The sequence below is a fragment of the Gopherus evgoodei genome, chromosome 7 (genome assembly GCF_007399415.2).
Source record: "Gopherus evgoodei ecotype Sinaloan lineage chromosome 7, rGopEvg1_v1.p, whole genome shotgun sequence".
NCBI classification, from domain to species: domain Eukaryota; kingdom Metazoa; phylum Chordata; order Testudines; family Testudinidae; genus Gopherus; species Gopherus evgoodei.
In genome coordinates this window covers 32,889,880-32,911,475 of record NC_044328.1, presented here as the reverse complement: position 1 = coordinate 32,911,475, position 21,596 = coordinate 32,889,880, and the positions used below count along the sequence as shown (strand labels likewise).

General features: G+C 40.4%; 1 protein-coding gene across 2 annotated transcripts in view; it reads left to right on the top strand.

Annotated features, from left to right (window-relative positions):
- MYOF (myoferlin) overlaps window positions 1-21,596 on the top strand; it is a 123,852-nt gene that overhangs the window by 61,573 nt on the left and 40,683 nt on the right. For both annotated transcript variants that reach the window (XM_030569066.1, XM_030569065.1), the window contains 7 exons: window positions 5,536-5,660; window positions 7,755-7,871; window positions 8,367-8,544; window positions 9,434-9,558; window positions 10,095-10,201; window positions 14,710-14,902; window positions 16,670-16,825. In XM_030569066.1, coding sequence (XP_030424926.1) covers window positions 5,536-5,660; window positions 7,755-7,871; window positions 8,367-8,544; window positions 9,434-9,558; window positions 10,095-10,201; window positions 14,710-14,902; window positions 16,670-16,825 — 1,001 coding nt within the window. The remainder of the gene's footprint in view (window positions 1-5,535; window positions 5,661-7,754; window positions 7,872-8,366; window positions 8,545-9,433; window positions 9,559-10,094; window positions 10,202-14,709; window positions 14,903-16,669; window positions 16,826-21,596) is intronic.

The window sequence follows — 21,596 nt, the reverse complement described above, 5'->3', positions numbered from 1 at the left end:
CATTTTAGAGCTGAGTGTGTAGTTGTTTCAGTTATTATGCACTCTGACAAATGGCTTGCAGTTTTTCAGTTAGTAATGAAAAGCTCAACTGTGCATGCTGCTGTAGAGCTCCCTGTAAATAATGAACTGCCTAAAAGATTTCACAGCTCTTTTGCTTATGCTTAACTGGGTGGATAAATAGATCTGAAAAATGAAACCTGACTTATTCTAACTATGAACAAATTGGTCTTTGCATTATAACCTAGAGTTGTTTTTGGAAATCATTAAGTTAAAAATTGCATTTATTTCTATTAAGTTAAGATTAAGTTTCAATGCAGTTGAAGTTTATCCACCCAAATGCTTTGTTTTCTTATCTCAGATCCAAAAGTGCAGCATCGCTCACCAAGCATGGCTTACTGAAAAATAGACTAACAGTAAATAAAAGCTGAAATCTTTTATGAAGCATTTTCAAGCCTTTCTGATAATCAGCTCTTTAAACATACCGTCTTTAAATGAAACAACACAGATTTCTTTAGAAATGCGCTTCTGTTTGAATTTACCAGCAACAGCATGCGGATTAATTCAACGTAGAAATCTATTTTTAGAAAGAAGGTTTTTTTAGTATTATCCCTATGTTTGTTTCTAATATTAGAGGAAAGTGTTTCTGGATCATTTAGCAGTGGAAGATTACTTCTGTGGTATTAAAATGTAAGACAGAAGAAACAGAGGAAAATTAAAACATTTAGGGTTGAAAGAAAAGTTCTACTCCAATTAAAATGGCTCACCAAAAGTCTGGACAATTCTTAGCCCTTTGCACAGAGCTGAATTTTACCTACACTAAAGTTTTATGCTCCTTACATTCAATTCTAAAATATACCGTATCCACAACTTTAACCAAAATTATGGTTGTAGAGTCATTCACTTTAGGAAACCAGGTTGCTTCGTTTCCCCAAATCTAGATGATTAGTTTGTTGAAGCAAATTCATTTTCAGGGGCTGGATCCAGGTTTTTGCCGCCCCAAGTGGCGGGGGAAAAAAAAAATCTGTGATTGGCGGCACTTCGGCGGCAGCTCTACTGCCGCTGCTTCATTCTTCAGCAGCAATTCAGTGGCAGGTCCTTCCCTCTGAGAGGGACTGAGGGACTTGCTGCCGAAGAGCTGGACGTGCCGCCCCTTCCCATTGGCTGCCCCAAGCACCTGCTCGCTGATTTAGAATACATACAACAAAGGCCCTACTTGAATTGCAGGATGATTGTCAAAAAATTGCAGCTAAGTTGCAGGCAAGCCATGGAAAATTGCAAAAAAGTAATAATGGACCTTATTATTTCCGGTAATAAAGTCTATTATTACTTTTCCAGGATTTTCCGCTGTCAGGGGCCTGGGGCTCAGAGCAGAGGCTCCTGCTGCCAGGGGCCCCGGGCAGAGAGCAGGGGCTTGGGGCTCACGCTGTCAAAAATGTGGTGAAAACCTAAAATTGCAGAATCTGCAATTTCCACAATATTGCAAGTTAAGTAGGGCTTTATATATAAGCAATATACAAATCTCTACAGGACCCTGCATTTACCATTAGTCTTTCCCAAAAACATTATCCCTGTACAGTTGCAATCATCAGGGAAAAGTCGATACTCAAATTAGATTATAGTAGATTATAGTAGTATTCTTCAGGAAAGATGTAAATATGGGCCAAATTCTGTCTTCAGATATACCTGTGCAACCTCAATGAACTCTGAGGACTTTATATGTAAGAGAAGCTGGGGCATTTAATAATTACCTACAATAAAAGGTCATCAGGCCAGCTCCAGATGTTTTTTTCCAATAGTAAAGTCATTTCATTTCATATAAAGACCTATGACTGAACCGCTCTGTGGTCCAAACCCAACAAAGAAAAAAACAAACCAGCTACATAATCTGAATGTAACATAAGCTGTCCAGATGAACATAAAATGTAGAAGTATTTAGGAGTTCTGTGGCCCCATCCACTCTCTGTAGTTTAGACATGAAAGAATGTGAACCATTCAAAACTTTGACAAAATGGACAAAGTTTACTAACCTGGAAGCAGACAAAGCACAAGGGACAGAACCATTGTACATTCTGCAAAGTTGACACAACTGCATTTGTTTTGCCAGTAGGAAACACTGGGACATTCATATTCCCTTTTACTATCCAGCTAGCTTTACATACTGCTCTGTAGTCAGTGAGGGGCAGTGAAAGACTTGTAGGATTTAGCCCTTTATCTTTACCTTCTTCTGTCTTTATCCTATGGCAAAGCCATCATTTATATATATATATACACACACACACACACACACACACACACACACACACAGAGAAAGACCTATTTCATAGAGCTGGAAGGGACCTTGAAAGGTCATCTGAGTCCAATCCCCTGCTTTACTAGCAGGACCAAGTATTGTCCCTGAGTTGGTTACCCCCCCCCATTTCTAAATGGTCCCCTCAAGGTTTGAATTCACAACCCTGGGTTTAGCAGGCCAATACTCAAACCATTGAGCTAGCTCTCCCCCAAAGTAGTTTCTGAAAAGTCTGATAGGTAGTGATGAAAGACCTGGAGCCTAACTCTCATCTCATTTATTGCAATATAGACGGGAAATACCTCCATTAAAAACAATGGAGATACACCAGGGTAAAGCTGAAGAGAGCTCAGAATCATGCCCCTGATCTCAAGCACCATTCCAAATGTAGAGTATTTCTCTGCATGTATGGCTGACTTATTTCTAACTTTTTGTATTATTTATATGTTCACCCACCAATAACCTTAAGAGCACTTTTAGGGGATACACAAATGTTGCATAAAGGCACAATTAACTCACTTAAATCCGGAGCTAGAGAACAAAAGCCTGCTTCCCCTTACAACAGGGGTGGACAAATTTTTTGGCCTGAGGGCCACATCTGGATATGGAAGTTGTATGGTGGGCCATGACTGCTCATGAAATTGGGGGTTGGGGTGTGGGAGGGGTGAGGGTCCAGATGGGGGTGGGCTCTGGGGTGGGGCTAGAAATGAGTTCAGAGTGTGGGAAGGGGCTCCAGGCTGGGGCAGAGGTGTGGGTAGGGGATTGAGGGCTCTGGCTGGGGGTGTGGGCTCTAGGGTGAAGGAAGGTGGGACCGAGGGGTTTGGAGGGCGGGAGTGGGATCAGGACAGGGGCAAGGGGTTGGGGCGTGAGAGGGCGTGAGGGGTACAGGCTCTGAGCGACGCTTACCTCAAGCAGCTTCTGGAAGCAGCAGCAGCATGTCCCTCCTCTGGCTCCTATGCAGAGGCATGGACAGGCAGCTCTGCGCACTGCCCCATCCACAGGTGCCGCCCCTGTAGCTCCTGTTGGCCCCGTTTGCTGGCCAATGGGAGCTGTGGGGGCAGCTCTTTGGCGGGAGCAACATGCAGAGCCCCCGGCTACCTGTATGCATAGAAGCTGGATAGGGCGACATGCCGGTGCTTCTGGGAGCCATGCAGAGCGAGGCAAGCCCCTGACCCTGCACCCCAGCAGGAGCTCGAGTGCCGAATTAAAATGTCTGAAAGGCCAGATGTGGCCCCAGGGCTGTAGTTTGCCCATCCCTGCCTTACAACCATTTCAGTTCATCAGTATCCTGTTCAGTTTAATAAACTCAAGCCTTACTATAATACATGCTACAGTACATATGTACAAAATCAAATGGCAATAGCAATAATATGAGTAATGCTTCTATCTATGAATGATTTTTATACCGAACATAAAGTTACAAAAACTAGAGCAGAGCAGTACTCAAATTACAGCTGTAGTATTGATATAGGTAAGGGATGTAAGCATTAAATTAGAAACACCTTGTTTTGTCTTTGTAGTGTGATGATTTGAAATAGCACTGGTTTTAGCACACAAATTCTAAATCCAGACATTTTTAAAAAGGATTTAAATTATTCTGCTCATTTTAATTATCAAAGTGACAAATAAATGCTTATGGATTCATTTTTGTGTTTTAGCTCTATAGTATAATTGGTATGTAAATTCTATTGAACTGTACTCAGAATCATCAAAAATAATCATAGCAAACAAATATTCATCTATGAAAAATAAGTGAATGTGTGGACTTTCACTCTTGAATGAAATTTTAGGCCACTCAAAAGAAGTTTGTAATACACAGGCTGACAATCTGTGTATTTCACAAAAGAGGCAGTAATGGGAGCGACTATACATCTGATTTTGAGTCTTATCCTGCATTCCTTTCTCAGGCAAAATTATTGAAATTGAGGCTCTCTGTTATGCTTAGGCATGGCAGAATTTAGCTTTTTATTTTTATAATTTTAATGGATAAAATTGATTATTTTAAGCATTTTTTTTCTAGTTTCATCCATTTAAATTTTCACAGTCATAAGAAATTATGTGGAGAAGGATCAGATATTTATTTAATGACAGATGTTGTTCAAACAGATAAAGCTGTAGAAACAGTTAAAACAAATTTCCAACATCACATGTAAAAATATACAAAGTAAATATCCTTAAGTCAACAGATCATACCTATTTTTACTGTTCATTTACTAGTCCATTTGTAACAAGCTTAATTCAAAAGTCTAAATCCTTGAATTTTGACTACTGAGTTCACAAGCAACTGCTTTCTGACTTTGCGTATCTGTACATTTCTATTACACATGGAAATACTTTTTCATTGGATTCTATATATGTACAGTGAAATCAACATTATTGACATTTACTAATACAAATCTAATACTTCCAAACCAAGTTATGCTCCAATTTCAGTCAATGGGAGTTTCGTCATTGACTTCGTTGGGAGCAGGATTGAGACCTAAGAATACAGCAGTTCTTGTAATTATTTTGGCATAATGGAAAATCTTTTTTAGATTAGTGCCTCCAAATCTCATTTTTTTCCTATTTATATAGGAAAATAATGAGATTTGGAGGCACTAATCTAAAAAAGAATATACTATTCTATCTCCCGGTATGGTGAATAGGCCACTTAATAGTGTTATATACTGTGGTATACTTTAATAATTTTCATCCTATTAGTCCTTCTACTAACAGACTTGAGTCACTTCAGTAGCACACTAAAAACAGTAGGATTAACTAGGCATATTCTGTGATGCTGAACACTAACCTTCCAGCTACTGTGTACATCTTTATTGTTAGCTAGAACATAATCCATGGTACATTTAAGTGAAAGCCAATGGTATTGGGTATTCAGTTTAATCTATTTGTGAAAATATTTTTTACATTAAAATTTGTACTTTGTTTTAAAATTGTATTGGTCTTTCACAAATGAAATTTGACGGTGGGAATGTAGCATAAAGTCAATTTAATCTGTGGGGTTTTTATTGCATAAAGTATTGTCTAATTTTAAAATCTTACAGCCATGTAAATAACTAGGGACAGATATATCTATGCAAATAGATATATTAAATTCATATTACTGGGATACAGCCATGGAATAAAGTGCTCTTACTTTACTAACAACTAATATCTAACATTTATTTTACTGTATCTGAATTTAAAGTTCAATACCCTTGTGGCTCTAAAAGATGGTTAGTTACTTTCTAATGATGATGTTTGCCTATTAGTGAACACAGGGGAAACAGAGGTGGGCTTTTTACCAACATTTGGGCCCTGTTACCTAAACCTTTATGGAAGCCCAAGAGAATACACTGGATTCCCAGACCCCTATGATGAACTAAACTCTGGAAAGGTTAGTTTCTCTTTTATAATACAAACAGATCACAACAACTGTTATTATCAATAATGTAAACTGAATTGGTTTTAATTAAGTTTAAGACAAAGGTAAAGAAAGAACTTTTTATTTTGTTTTTGCAAAATAACATACTGTACACTTTGCCTGATGTCTCTATTTAATAAATGGAACAGGAATATTTTTCTATTTGTGGACATTTCAATTGTATACACTCTTTTGAATGAGCATTTGGGATCATAGAGATTGAGGCCACTGGATTCCCACAGGGGAATTGGCCATTGGCACAGGGGAATGAAATGAGACAAATCTCAGATGAGGGATTTTAAGGGAAGAGCAGCAATTTCATTATATATTGAACCTCTTTTCCCAGTCCAATAGAAGCCCCTTGTCCATAGGTATTTTGATATGGCTGTTCTCCATGGCAGTGTCCCATCCAATCCCACAGTGATGTTGTAGCAATAAGAGAAGGTTGAACCTATCAACATTATTTTGAACTATCTCCCCTTCTGCATATTTGAACACTCACACAAAGGGGAGTGGAGCACTGGCTAAAGAGCATGAGTGAGACCTGCTGATTAGCTATACTGCCGTGAGGAAAACATGCTGTCATGGGAAAGCGAGATGGGGATCAGATGGAGGGTGGGGAAGGACACTGAGCCTCAATGAAAATGTCCTGCTCTCCCCAGATGCCCCAAGATCAATGAGATTTCCCTATAGATCTTGATACATCTGCCCACTCCCAAGAAATAATTCTCTAAGTGCCATATATCATCCACTAGATTTCCCCCACAGATGGGATGAAAGAAACAGAAAATATCTCCAAAATCTGACACAGAGATAGGTTTGAGCCAACATGGTATCATCTTCCCACCTTGCTTCCTATCCACAGAGCCTGTACACACAAGCCAGGCACATTTGGACATCTGGGATTCTGGAAAGGGGTTTATGACTAGGCATGGCTAGGGATAGCCTCTCTGTGTGGCATTATCCCTTGGAAAACCAACAAGATTTTCTCATATAAATAAAAATACCGACACTACAGCCCACCCTCAGACAATGATTTGGGGCCAGGTCAAATGGGAGGCACTGGTAAAATAGTTTCTCAGAGAGCGGTGCTGGCATAGATATGCTGCGAAGGGCATGGGGTCCCTTGCAGATTCTCCAGATATCTTTTATACTCCAAGAGCTATGGGATTTCCTTATGGATCTCAAAAGATCTGCAAGTGGGGAGGACCATGGCCATTACTTGCTCTGCACAGCAGCCCGTATTACTGCTGAAGCTCTGTCGTTGTCTAAAACAGAGGGACATATTATCCTAAGAACTAATATACAAAAGCCTCAACAGAAAGCAGCTGATTGGGCAGGTCATTTAAGATTAAAATCAGCAAAGAATCCTGTGGCACCTTATAGACTAATAGACGTTTTGGAGCATGAGCTTTCGTGGGTGAATACCCACTTTGTCGGATGCAATCCGACGAAGTGGGTATTCACCCACGAAAACTCATGCTCCAAAACGTCTATTAGTCTATAAGGTGCCACAGGATTCTTTGCTGATTTTACAGATCCAGACTAACATGGCTACCCCTCTCATACTTAAGATTAAAATGTAACTTCAGAAGGATTAATGATTGTATGGAGGCTGAAGGATATAACTTATAGGAAAACCTATCTACTTTGGGCTACAATGTGATCTCCAGTGGGCAGTAATTACCCATTTGATGCTTGTAGTATATATGTCCCAAAGTAGCCACTTCTTCAACCTAAGGGGCAGTAGTTTTCAATTACTCTACAAATCCAGTCTATATATTTGCTTAATACCAATGGTTTTGGTGCTGTCCAGAATAAAACATTCAAAAACATTGTCTCTATCATTTACTGTTTCTTATTTCTTAAATATATTTGCTCTTCACTTATAATAGAAATTAAAGTCCATGATTATTTTATATTTGTTCAATTATGTAAGTTTGTGTGAAATCCTGACCTCATTAAGGTCAATGGCAGTATTGCCATTAACTTCAAGGGAGCCAGGCTTTCAACTCCAATTTTGTTGGCCAGCAGTTAGTTATAGAATTTTGTGTGATTTTCTTACAGGATGAAGGAGTTGCTTACAGAGGCAGAATCCTAGTTGAACTATCTACAATACTTGACAGTAAATCTGTGAATAAAAAGATAGAGGCGATCTCCAGTGATGACGTATTGGTTGTTGAGGTAATTCCTGGTGCACTTGTCAATATGTATGGATGCAAAATGTTTGGTTTTACTGTTTTTGGAGAATTACATGACCTACTAAAATTGTAATAATGAAATCCTTTATTTATTCGTGTCATTAATAATACAATCAGAAAACCTCCCCACAAAAATTACTGATTATATGGCTGCAAAAATTACTTTCCCTTCCTCCCAGCATAGAAATTGTGATTTAAGAAATCTTTACTATTTCAAATGTATTATTTTATTACACATCTCTGTTTTTACCTCTGTTTATTTGGAGTGTGTGTGTGTGTGTGTGTGTGTGTGTGTGTGTGTGTGTGTGTGTGTGTGTGTGTGTGTGTGTGTGTGTGTGTGTGTGTGTGCGTCTCACAGAAATGTGTAAAAGTATTAAGATAGATGTTGTTTCCATGTAGATACTACTACTTTTCTCTAATCCTCTAACATTACACACAGTTAATTAATTAAAACAAAAACTCTTGTAATACTGTACAGAAATATCAGCGCAGACGAAAGTTCAGCCTTTCTGCTGTGTTTCATTCTGCTACCATGCTGCAAGATATTGGTGAGGCTATCCAGTTTGAGGTTAGCATTGGTAATTATGGGAACAAGTTTGACACTACCTGTAAGCCTTTGGCATCAACAACTCAATACAGCCGTGTTGTATTTGATGGTAAGTATGCTACAGAAGTGTGGCTATAAAGATACAGAATTCTCTTTTGGAAAAAAATCTGTTTATTGACCAAATTTTAGGATCACAACAACCTTGATTTGTTGAAAGACTATTGAAGATATGATTGAAAGTAATACGTAAATTTGTATTTACTCTTGATATCTTCTGATATATTGTAATTAGTTACACATGAAACCTGTCCAATTTGGGGTTGATACATCCCATTGAAGTCAATAGGTCCTGGGCACTAATAAAAAAAATTATAAACACAAGCACAGAAAAACTAGGGATATGAAAGAGGAAAATACTGTTTTGAACTTTCTGTGCTTTCTTCACAACTGTTGTTCAGTGCTTAGACAAGTGATTGGCATCTTAAAAGCAGATAGACTAGACTGATTAGTAACATAAAATACTTTTAATTTTTACTTTAGTTACTGCACACTTTAGGTTGTTTTCATATTTTTTTATTTACTAGACAAAGCAAATAATTTTGCTCTCATAAAATTTTAAAACATTTTTATTTTAAAGAAAAAAAATATATAAAGCTACTTTCACAAGTGAATTACTGGAGAGACTATTGTAAAAATGTTATCATATGATTAAAAAAAAAACCTTATTGACTTTCTAATTATTCAAGTCAAATGCTTATTCTCCAAGAGACACTACTTTACCTGAAAAATATAAATCTATTAGATAAATGAGGGCAAGATTCTGCCATCTTCTCACTGAATAATATCTGCCTGCCTGAATAGGCCAACTGAAATCAATGGAACTAATCACAGAATTAGATACTACTCCAACATAACTAAGGATGATACTTTCTAAGGACTTGAAACTATGTATTCATTCTCTCAAAAACCACTCTTAACACATTAATGTTTCACATCAGGTAACTACTATTATTACCTGCCATGGGTAAACAGAAAGCCAGTAGTGACACTAACTTCCTATTGGGAGGACATAAGTCATCGACTAGACCCAGTGAACCTAATCTTAACCATGGCTGAAAGACTGGTAAGTGATTCAGGACTTTTTATTTTATTTTCATGTTTTCCATCTAAATTATTTGTGTGAATTTAAGATTTAGGGATGGAGTGGAAAGGAGGGCTTTAAAAGCAAATTCCAGAACCGAATCTGGCACACATTTTGCTCTCCAGGACATGCATTAATGCTGCAAAAGCAGAGTATGTCTGTATTCTGGGAAGTGACATCCATCTCCCCTGCAGTGTATTCCTGCCAGAAGAAGGAGTAAACTATACAGGAGGGGATGCATAGGGCCATAGGAGGCATTTTAATTGGTACATAGGTGCAATATTATGTACTGTTAAGCATATTGGGCCTAACCCTGCATTCCTTTCTCAGCAGTTTTGCAAGGAATGCAGGATCAGGGCTATTAAATATGAATTATGTCTGAACATCTTTCTTTGTGGTCTTTGGGTTTTTCTAGCAAAATAAATGCTGTTTTGTTGAATGTAGGAGCAGAACTCTCATTAAAACTAATAACAGAATGTAAGTTTATATATTCTGCGCCTTTTCTTTAAACACTCCAGCAATCCAACATAGCTGCCCTAAAGTCAGGAATACAGGCTAAAGTTTCTGAAAACCAGTTGGCAGAGATATGGCTGAAGCTGATCGATGAACTTATAGAAGATACAAGGTAAAAGTTATTGTATAACTCATAATTCAAAGCCCATGAAGATAAGGCAATGTGAAAATCACCTTAGAACCCATTTCTTTTGCCCTATCGTTCCATTTTATATTAATAATCAACAATAATGAAACAGCACTTTAAAAAAAATCTGTTGAGCCGGGTCATTCTTGAAACTGTGGCTATATAGTGTCCTTTGTCGTCTCCTCACATTCACACACACGCATAGTCTCACACTCTGAAAGTGTAATTTGGCTTCTATGGTGTTATACATTCAGCTGTTGTCTACTGGGGATGTTTTGTTGTTATGGAATATCAGCATCTCCTTTATGGGCTCAGATAGTTTGTAAAAATGTAGTTGAAGGAATTTTTTTTTTTTGGTACATGTTATTAGGACAAAGCGCAAATCTCAGAGTAATACAGTCTAGTACCTGATTGCTGGAATTCATCAGTTAGCTGTGTGGTTACCCATGTTTTGATATAACTTCAGAGACTGAGATTTTCAGAAGTGCCTGAAGAAATTAGGTGTTTAAATCCCATTGAAAGATGATAGGATTTGGGTGCCTAATTCCATTAAACTCCTTTGAAAATTCTAGCCTTGTCTTCTCTCCAAAGGGCTGAGTTGTAGGGGTGACATCACAGAAAACAGTGTTTACTGTGAAGTGGCCCAGCAGAGCTGATGCTGGACAGATGGCTGGAACTTAGTTCAACCTGGTCAGACACTACACCAAACAGAGCCACCTGAGCCCTGATCAATGCACTCAGTCCAGAGGCCCAACTGTTCAAGGCACCTATGCTTCTCACCATGAGAAGGAAGAAAGGTCTTCCATAGAGGCTCTTTTTCTTGGGCAGGTGGGAAAAGAATCTTCTCTAGCAGCCCCACTTATAGGGAGTGGAGAGAGGAGAACTCCCAGTTTCTCCTTGGATGCCAGGGCACAAAAAATCTGTTCAAAAGTTTCTGTTATGGGATGACTTTCCTGGGAGGGAATGAAAGTGAGTCAGTATGTTGTGCGTGTTTAGACAGAGCAATAAGTGTCTGAGCTGGGTTGTTTGGAGTAGAATAATTTCTTAACTTGGGAGAAGGGATTGGAGAAGAAAGGAGAGAGATATTAATGGGCAGTATGAGAGAGAAGAGAGACTGAACTGGAGGAGAGAGAGATTGAAAAGTCATGGATAAAGTTGATGAGAAAACAACATAAAAAACCAGGAAAACGAAAAAAGTGGAAAAGAGGGAAGAATTTTACACTAGAAAAATTGCAGAGAAAGCATAAAAAGAGGGAGGAAGAGATTCACCAAGATATACGGAAAGTGGAGTGAAAAAAGTAAGGAAGGGAAGGGAAAGAGAAGAACCAACACATGGAGTTATAGTACATTTTAATAAGAAATCACTAATAGGAATTTTAATTCCTAAATGAAATTTAAATGACCTAGTAAAATGTTTAATAAGAGGCAGGAAAAATGGATGAGCAGAAAGGGATTGGCATATTGAAATTCATTTAGGGCAGCACACTGACTAGGACCAATCCTAGTCTCACGTCATTACAACCACATGAAAAGTGTGGGTACATCCACTTCATATATATTTAAAAATCTCTCACACACTTGTGCGCACACACATGCTCTTTCAAACAATTCCCCTGGCTTTATTAAACATATTATTAAACAATTTTATTGTGGTAACACCTGGGGGCATCAAATAAGTTAGTGCCCCATTGTGCTAGGCGCTGTACAAACATATTGTCACTAAAGAGTTTACAATAAACTTATGAATTGCATTAAGAAACATAATTCCATATATTGTATTTGTAAATGATGTTTCCTTGTCACATTATATTTTAAGTGACTAGAAATCTGCCACAAGCTTTAAGGCTCTTTATAAATCTGAAATCTGCAGCAGCTTTCAGGAGGTATCTGGTGTAGCCTGAGTTCTATTAAATTTAGGCCCCATCCCACAAACACCTATTACCAAGTGTAGTACTTACATTCCAGGTAATGGGACTATTTACGATAGTATGCAATACAGCCGGCATTAAGGCTTTGCATGGTCAGAGCTTTTGTGCCCCTGGTTTCTGATTACATGGTTCAGACTCAGAGAGTAGTAAGTCTTTTCAATCTCACCAACCGCTCAAGAAAATGCTCTGAAAAATAGCTGCTTCTTATGCCATATTAAATGTACCTTAATGAACTGAGTAGCAAGGAGCTCCTGTAAAAGGAATACATTTGAAGACCTCAGAAAAGCTATCTATTGCTTTAACAAATCAGTGCAATCACTGTCTCCCCTGGGGTATGCTGTTCTACGGTAGAATTTCCCAGTTATGTTCATTGCAACTGTGCGCCCTGATGTCTCACCAATTTCTATGCAGTGGACTTTGGTGCAAATTTTCAAACTTGAGTGCCTGGAAGTTATATAACTTCATAGTTAGATTGATACTTAAATAACACTAGTCTGCAATTTTTGAGAAGTCGTCTGCTTCAGAGATAAAATGTGATATTTATTATGTATTTTGATGTGCTGAATTCAAATATGACAATTAAAACAACTGATTGGCTACTGTTTCTAAGATATTTAAGTTTTTACATTTTATGTCTATGTATATTGTGTAGATAGTAGAGTTTTAATCTTAAATTGTAAACCTAGGTCTTTTCATGTGTTGTTTATGGTTGCTTTACATGATAATACTTCACCTGTCCTGTTTATGTAACACTTTAAAAATCAGCAAAAGGGTTACATAAATAAAATTTATTATGAAACAAAAGGCAAAAAACTATTATGTACATAGTTTAGTCCTATTCAGTGTCTACTCGGCGCTTCTTGGCTTGTCTCTTGTATTCATTAAATGGAGCATCTCTTGTCACTGTCCAGCAAGAGTCTGCAAGCATTGATGGGCTCCATTTGCCCTGATAGCCTGCCAGGAGATTCCACTGCTGTAGTCTGGAGCCCAACAGGTCTGCCTTACTCTTGGGTAGTTCCAAATCCCTGACAAGGTCATTCAGTTCACCTTGTGTTATGAGGTGTGGTTCAGAGGAGGAGGATGGGAGAAAATGTGGATCCTGTGACATTGATGTTCAGGACCAGAAGTTTCATCCTCTTCCTCTTCCTCGTCTGACTCGAGAATGATTCTGCTGCATCAGGAACCGGCAGTCCTTCTCCGTGGGGTACTGGGCGTATAGCTGATGGAATGTTTGGATAATGCACAGTCCACTTTTTCTTCTTTGACACACCTTTCCCAACTGGAGGCACCATGCAGAAGTAACAATTGCTGGTATGATCTGTTGGTTCTCTCCAAATCATTGGCACTGCAAAAGGCATAGATTTCCTTTTCCTGTTCAACCACTGGCGAAGATTTGTTGCACAAGTGTTGCGGCATATGTGTGGGGCCCACCTCTTGTCCTGACCTCCAGTTTTGCAGCCAAAATAAAGGTGATAGGCTTTCTTAATCATAGTCGTTAGACTGCGCTGTTGTGATTCAAAAGTCACTTCACCACAAACATAGCAGAAGTTATCTGCACTGTTCACACAAGTACGAGGCATCTCTGCTCACTTTGGCTAAACAGAAATGTGTCCCTTTGCAAAATCAAACACTGACAAATAAGAGAACACGACACTGTATGATTTCTAGAGCTGATATAGGACAATTTGTTCAGCAGAGTGATGTAAGCTTCGTTATGATTGCATCATCCATGACTTCTAGGAATAACAGGATGCAATTCAGATCATGTATGATGCAATACCAGCTTCAGATTGTAGCATTCATTGTTTTGCCTAAAAAGCAAGTACTGTCCAAACCCAGTCATAGATTTATTCATAGATCCAGTCAAAGATGTATTTTAGTCATTTCTGCTTTAAATTGAGATCCCTTCCCTTTATAACTCACGTATCCTCCGCCATTCCCAAGTCAAGGGTCGTATATACTGACCCAATAGCATATCTTGAAAACTAGAGCCAATCAACAATTTTAAGCATCATTTTCGTTCTCAGTGACCCAGAATTAGTAAAGTTGGACGACATTTATTTCAGAAGCATTTTGGCTGTAGAGCAGTGTAAGTGGGTTACTTGTCAGAACTACCGAGCACTCACAGCTTTCAGTCAATGAAAAGAGTCTAACTTTAGTTTGAAAATGTTGATTTCACCTTTGAAATCCATTTCTAGGCATGACTCATCTACCTTAATTTGATATGTAGAAAAACTGAAGAGTATAGCAAAAGAAATTACATCTATCTAAGACTGTTTTATGGTAGTGCTTATTATAAGACTAGACCTGCACTCAGTGGGCTTAAACTCTGTAGTAAGCATTAGGCCCAATAGGAGTGTCTGCAGGATTGGACCCTATAATCTGATGGATTTCTATTATTTCTGTCGCCATGGGGAAATACTAGTGATGATATATAATATTATAGGGCTTAGTTAAATGTTTTCTTTAAGTATGAACACCTATGCTTTTCAAACAGCTGTTTAATGAAATTAGATGCTAAGAGGGAAGATTTATATTATTAAAAGTTTTTGTTTCTCTTTTCAGTAAGCCATTTCCCCTCTTAGAAGCCAAATCCAATGTCACAGTCCTTGACACACAGATACAAAACCTGCGCCTCAGGTCTCTCAAACGCATTCTAGAGGCAGCAACAAGGATGAGAAATGACGCTACTGATGTGAAGGCAACTTTGGCAGAAATCGAAGACTGGTTGGATAAATTAATGCAATTGACCGAAGAGGTCAGTACTTCAAAATACATATGATTCAGTTGGTTTAAAAGGACAGTTTCTGCAAAAAAACTACAAGGCCTGCATATACACCAGATTCAAGCTTAAAAGAAACCTTCGTCCATTCTTCTCCACCCAGTAATTTTAAAATTCAGAAGATGAAAAATACTTCTTTCTGGGAATATGTTTAAAATGTATTTTAATGTAAAGGTTTTAATTGCAGTTGACTTCACTGAGAATTTTTCTTGGCTTAGGGTAGCAGGATAAGACCCAGAGACTTGAATCTAATCTAGATAAAGGGGCAGCACTGTCTGCCTAATGAACCTGTCTGGAGCTTTCCTAAAGAGGGAGAATATTTTACTTTCATCCCAGAATTGCACATTTCCTTAGAGTTTGTGCATCCAGAATTTCTGTGGGTCAGCAGCTATAGAAGCCTATTTAAATTGGACTTAGACTCATAGACTCTAGGACTGGAAGGGACCTCGAGAGGTCATCGAGTCCAGTCCCCTGCCCTCATGGCAGGACCAAATACTGTCTAGACCATCCCTAAAAGACATTTATCTAACCTACTCTTAAATAGCTCCAGAGATGGAGATTCCACAACTTCCCTAGGCAATCTATTCCAGTGTTTAACTACCCTGACAGTTAGGAACTTTTTTCTAATGTCCAACCTAAATCTCCCTTGCTGCAGTTTAAGCCCATTGCTTCTTGTTCTATCATTGGAGGCTAAGGTGAACAAGTTTTCTCCCTCCTCCTAATGACACCCTTTTAGATACCTGAAAACTGCTATCATGTCCCCTCTCAGTCTTCTCTTTTCCAAACTAAACAAACCCAATTCCTTCAGCCTTCTTTCATAGGTCATGTTCTCAAGACCTTTAATCATTCTTGTTGCTCTTCTCTGGACCCTCTCCAATTTCTCCACATCTTTCTTGAAATGCGGTGCCCAGAACTGGACACAATACTCCAGTTGAGGCCTAACCAGCGCAGAGTAAAGCGGAAGAATGACTCCTCGTGTCTTGTTTAGACCTGTTATTCTAATTTGTTTTAATCCCTTGAATAACTTTAGACCATAATCAATGCCTGCTTTCACATGAGCTAGTCTTTTAATTTGTTTTCATATAATCTATAGCGATATTCATCTTCTCTTTGCCATTGCTAATTTTAAAAATCACTGGTAAAAAACCATGATAACCAGTTTGAGACTCACAATTAGCACACAGCCAACAGAAGTGTATAAGGGGCAGCACAAAGCTGGCAGGGTGTTTACTTAGGTCCTGCTAAAGTTCTTGTTACAATTATTTCATCTTTCAGGCCCTGATTTAGGAAAGCGCCTAAGCACATGTGTAAGTCCATTCTTATTTAGGAAAGCCTTTAAGTCCCATTGACTTTAGGCTCCATGCAGGCCAAGAATACCTTAACAGTGGAGTAGCACAAAAGGGACATAATGGGCCAACGGATCTAGCCTAGAATATTCATTATAAACTATTTGTGACTGAATATGTTCATAGAATACCTCCAGCTTCTTGATCAAATCTTTTTATGACTTATTTGTTTTTTTTTCTTATCATCATCTCAGAACAGTATGACATTTAATTATTTGCAAAAGAAAATTTCCTCCCATATATTAGTATCATGAATCCATATTTCTGTTTTGTCTTAAATAAATCCCTGAAAGATGCCGGATTTCAGTTTTTGCTCTCCAAACACTGGATTAGTTTGAAATTCTGCTAATTGCAGAATATAGTTTTGATTCGTTTTTCTCTTTAAAAAAAAAAACAGCCACAAAACAGTATTCCTGATGTGATCATCTGGATGATCCGGGGAGAGAAGAGACTAGCTTATGCCCACATTCCCGCACACCAGGTTTTGTATTCTACTACAAGTACTGAAGCATCTGGTAAATACTGTGGAAAGACCCAGACCATCTTTCTAAAGGTACTGTGATAATTTCATTATGCCACTTTAAACACTACAGTTGGAATTTAAAAACGTTCTATTTTTGTTAACATCAGACCTTTTCCCTTAGCTAATTTTATGAAAAGTTAAATCCATGAAAGGCATGTTTACATCCATTAAGAGGCATAGGGCCATATTGTACCCTCGGATCTGTAGCATAAGGGAAAGACATTTCTAGTGCAACTTGTTACAAAATGAGACAGAAAAACTTGTGAGTGGGTGACAGCGGCCTAAGTAGCTAGCTGCTGGCAGGATATACAGTATGGCGCAATCTGACAGTGGCACAGGAGAGGTGTAAGAATTCTGAAGTGGTGGATTGATAAGACTCAAGGTGCGAGGTATCAGCCACAAAGAGCCAAATTGCAGATGCTTTCCCCAAAACAGCACACAGAGTATGACAGAAAAACCCATTGTAACAGAAAATCAGAATCAGCTTCTGGTCCATGGCTTAGAACCTTATCCAAGAGTTCAGAAATGTGATCCAGTTATTTTGCCAATGTAGGTAGGAGCTGATGCTGCTAGAAGGCATGTGGATGGATCTCTCGTGGCGAGGGACTCTTACTGGGTGGGATTTGAATAATTCAGAGAAGCTGCTAATAAATATTCAAACTTTTGGATGTTAATCTGAACCTAATACTTAAGACTTGTCTTAAGGAAATCTCCCCACATAGCTATACCAATGTAATTAGACTGCTATAGTTATACTGGTATAACTCTCCAGGTGCACATCCTTATTCCAGAATTAGAGTGACTTTTTCAGGTTAAGTTTGTCTCTTTGAAAGTCAATTAAACCAGAAAAAGGCACTCTTATTCCAGGATAAGAGTATTCACACAGAGAGTTATAGTTATACTGATATATCAGTATAGTTATACCAGTAAATTTCCCAGTGTAGACAATCTCTTACCTTAAAACTTCCAGCGTGTGTCCATCTGTGTACTGTGTATAACCCTTGCTCCTATTTGAGTGAAACATTGTCATAAACAGATAGCTAAGGGTTAATGTCTCTTTCACCTGGAAAGAAGTAATCTGAACCCCCTGACCAGAGGACCAATCAGGAAACCAGACTTTTTCAGGTCTGGGTGGAGGGAAGTTTGTGTCTGAGTTCTTTTGTCTTGTGCCTATCTCCCTCTCGGCTATGGGAAGGATTTCTCTATTTCCTGCTTTCTAATCTTCTGTTTCCCAGTTGTAAGTACAAAAAGATAGGTTTGTTTTTTTGTAGTTACATGTGTATAGTTGCTGGAGTGTTTTGAATTGTATTCTTTTTGAATAAGGCTGTTTATTCATATTCCTTTTAAGCAATTGACCCTGTATTTGTCACCTTAATACAGAGAGACCATTCTTTATGTATTTTTCTGTCTTTTTACATAAAGCTTTCTTTTTAAGACCTGTTGGAGTTTTTCTTTAGTGGGGAACTCCATGGAATTGAGTCTGTGCTCACCAGGGAATTGGTGGGAGGAAGAAGTCAGGGGGAAATCTGTGTGTGTCAGATTTACTAGCCTGACTCTGCATTCCCTCTGGGTGAGGGGGGAAAGAGAGATTACCTCTCGGTACTTCTGTTTTCCAAGGCTGAAAACGGGGAGGGTGGAATCCCTCTGTTTAGATTCACGGAGCTTGTTTCTGTGTATCTTTCCAGGAACACCTGGAGGGGGGAAGGGAAAAGGTTTATTTCCCTTTGTTGTGAGACTCAAGGGATTTGGGTCTTGGGGTCCCCAGGGAAGGTTTGGGGGGACCAGAGTGCCCCAAAACACTCTAATTTTTTGGGTGGTGGCAGCTTTACCAGGTCCAAGCTGGTAACTAAGCTTGGAGGTTTTCATGCTAACCCCCATATTTTGGACGCTAAGGTCCAAATCTGGGACTAGGTTATGACATGAGTGGCAGCATTTGTGGGAAAGATAGAATCCAGAAGCCAGTAGGAATATTATATTTTTCTTTTCTCTGCTAGGGGCTTTTAAGCAGAGACAGTTTGGTTTTAAAGGGAACCAGAGAGAATTTTTTTTTCTTTCTCTACTCTCTCTTGCCGTTTCTGGCTTGCATATTAAGCAAGTAACCATTAAGCTGTGACAAAAGGGTCTTTTGTGACACAATAGCACTCCCATTGAGAGTCATTACCAGCACAATACACATGCAAATAAAGTGGTTTTTCTGGTTTACTTTACATTGAAAAGATTAGCTAGAGGAAGACAGGGAAAAAGGCACTGTTGCTAGGCAGACCCCAGGAGGCAATAGAGAACCTGCAGTTCAGACAACAAACACTGGAGGGCACCCCAACACAAGAAAACAGGAACCATGCCTAACAAGACAAAAATCGAGGCCGAAGAACAAATCAAAGACGCCAACCACAGGCGAGATATGAAAAAAAAATACAGGAACTAGAAATAAAACAAAAAGAGATGGAGCTGAGAGAAGGAGAAAGAGAGGCAGCCTACAAAAGAGAGCAAGCAGCCAAAGATGCAGACCACCAAAAACAGCTGGAACTCCAGAGGGAAGCCCACCGACAGGCCACGGAATTAGAAAAGGCTAAGCAAAACACAGCCAACCCTAACAACCCTGCGCCAATGATTGTTCCACAGCACAGGAAATTTCCCACCTACAAGCCAGGTGATGACACCGAGGCCTTCTTGGAAAATTTTGAAAGAGCCTGTCTTGGGTACAGCATCCCTGAAGACCAGTACATGGTAGAATTGAAGCCACAGCTCAGTGGACCGTTAGCAGAGGTGGCAGCTGAAATGCCTAAGCAGCAAATGAACGACTATAAACTTTTTCAAACCAAGGCCAGATACAGAATGGGGATAACCCCGGATCACGCCCGTCGCCGTTTCAGAACCCAAAAGTGGAAACCAGATGTGTCATTTCCCAAACATGCCTACTACGTTGGGAAAAATTATGAGGCCTGGATATCAGCACACAATGTTAAATCCTTGGAAGAACTGCACCTCCTCATACAAATGGAGCAGTTCTTGGATGGTGTTCCTGAGGACATAACACGGTACATACAAGATGGAAAACCCAAAAATCTCACCGAGGCGGGGGAGATTGGAGCCAGATGGATGGAAGTGGCAGAAAGCAAGAAAGCTACTGTCAAGGTGAACGAATACCCCAGAGGGCACGCTGACCATAAACCCTACAACCGAGGGCAGCCAAAAACCCCACCTACAACCCAAGTAAAGCCACAGACACACTATTCTTCCACCTCACCAGTCTCCAGTAACTCACCTCGACCCAGTGACCCATCAGATGGAAGATGCTTTAAGTGTAATGAACTGGGACATATCAAGGCCAGCTGTCCAAAGAACGCCATCCGAGTGCAGTTCATTACACCACCATCATCCAAAAGATCCCCAGGCCCAGATGCCTCTCAAATACCCTTGGAGCGAAGGGAAAATTTGAGAGTGGGCGGAAAGAAGGTTACTGCGTGGAGAGACACGGGGGCACAAGTGTCAGCTATCCACCAATCCTTCGTAGACCCCAAATTCATCAACCCAAAGGCCCAAGTGACAATTTACCCCTTCATGTCACAAGCTGTAGACTTGCCTACAGCTGAACTGCCTGTCCAGTACAAAGGCTGGTCAGGAATGTGGACTTTTACAGTCTATGACAATTATTCTATCCCCATGCTACTGGGGGAAGACTTGGCCAACCAGGTGAAGCGGGCCAAGAGAGTGGGAATGGTTACACGTAGCCAAACCAGGCAAGCCTCCAGACCCATTCCTGTTCCTGAGCCGTCCACAGACGCCCTGTCTGTGTTACCAGAGACCCAGACAGAAGTAGTGGACCCGGATTCCATGCCAACCACTGAAACAGCCACAGCGCCTCCAGTCCCAGGCCCGGAACTGGAACAGCAACCAGCACCAGCAATTGCAACCACATCTTCAAACTCAACGCCAGAGGGCACCAGCGAGCCAGAACTGGCAGAAACAACGGACAGCCATACCCAAAAGGCTCAGCCAGAACCTGAAATACCTGTGTACTGTGTACAACCCTTGCTCCTATTTGAGTGAAACATTCTTTCTGACCTCTGCATTTCAAGCCTCTTGTGACAAAGAAATACTAATACCAGTGCTGAACTATGAACTTAGAATTGTTCTCAGCACTGGACAGAGGCAAACTCATTAGTGTGTGAGACTTTGGAAAGGAAACACAGGAAAGGAGTTAAGCAACAATCTTCCTATGCTTAGCTCTTACATGCAGGGCCGCCCAGAGGGGAGGGCAAGAGGGACAATTTGCCCTGGGCTCCGCAGGGGCCCCCACGAGAGTTTTTCGGGGCCCCTGGAGCGGGGTCCTTCACTCGCTTGGGGGCCCCAGAAAACTCTTGCGGGGCCGGGCCCCGGAGCTTCTTCCGCTCCTGGTCTTCGCTGGCGGGGGAGTCCTTCCGCTCTGGGGCCCCCGCCATCGCAATACCGCCGAAACGGGACCTGCCACCAAAGTGCAACCCGGTCTTCGGCAGTAATTCGGCGGCGGGAGGCCCTTCCGTTCAGGGACCCGCCGCCAAAGTGCCCTGAAGACCCGCGGCGGGGGCCCCCTGCCACCGAATTACCGCTGAAGAGCGGGCTGCACTTCAGCGGCGGGTCCCACTTCGGCGGTAATTCGCCAGCAGGGGGCCCCCGCCTCGGGTCTTCGGGGCACTTCAGCAACGGGTCCCAGAACGGAAGGGCCCCCAGCCACCAAACAGGGCTGTCTCTAGACATTTCGCCACGCGGGGGGCCCCCTGCCGCTTGCCAGTCCCATGGCTCCAGTGGACCTCCCGCAGGC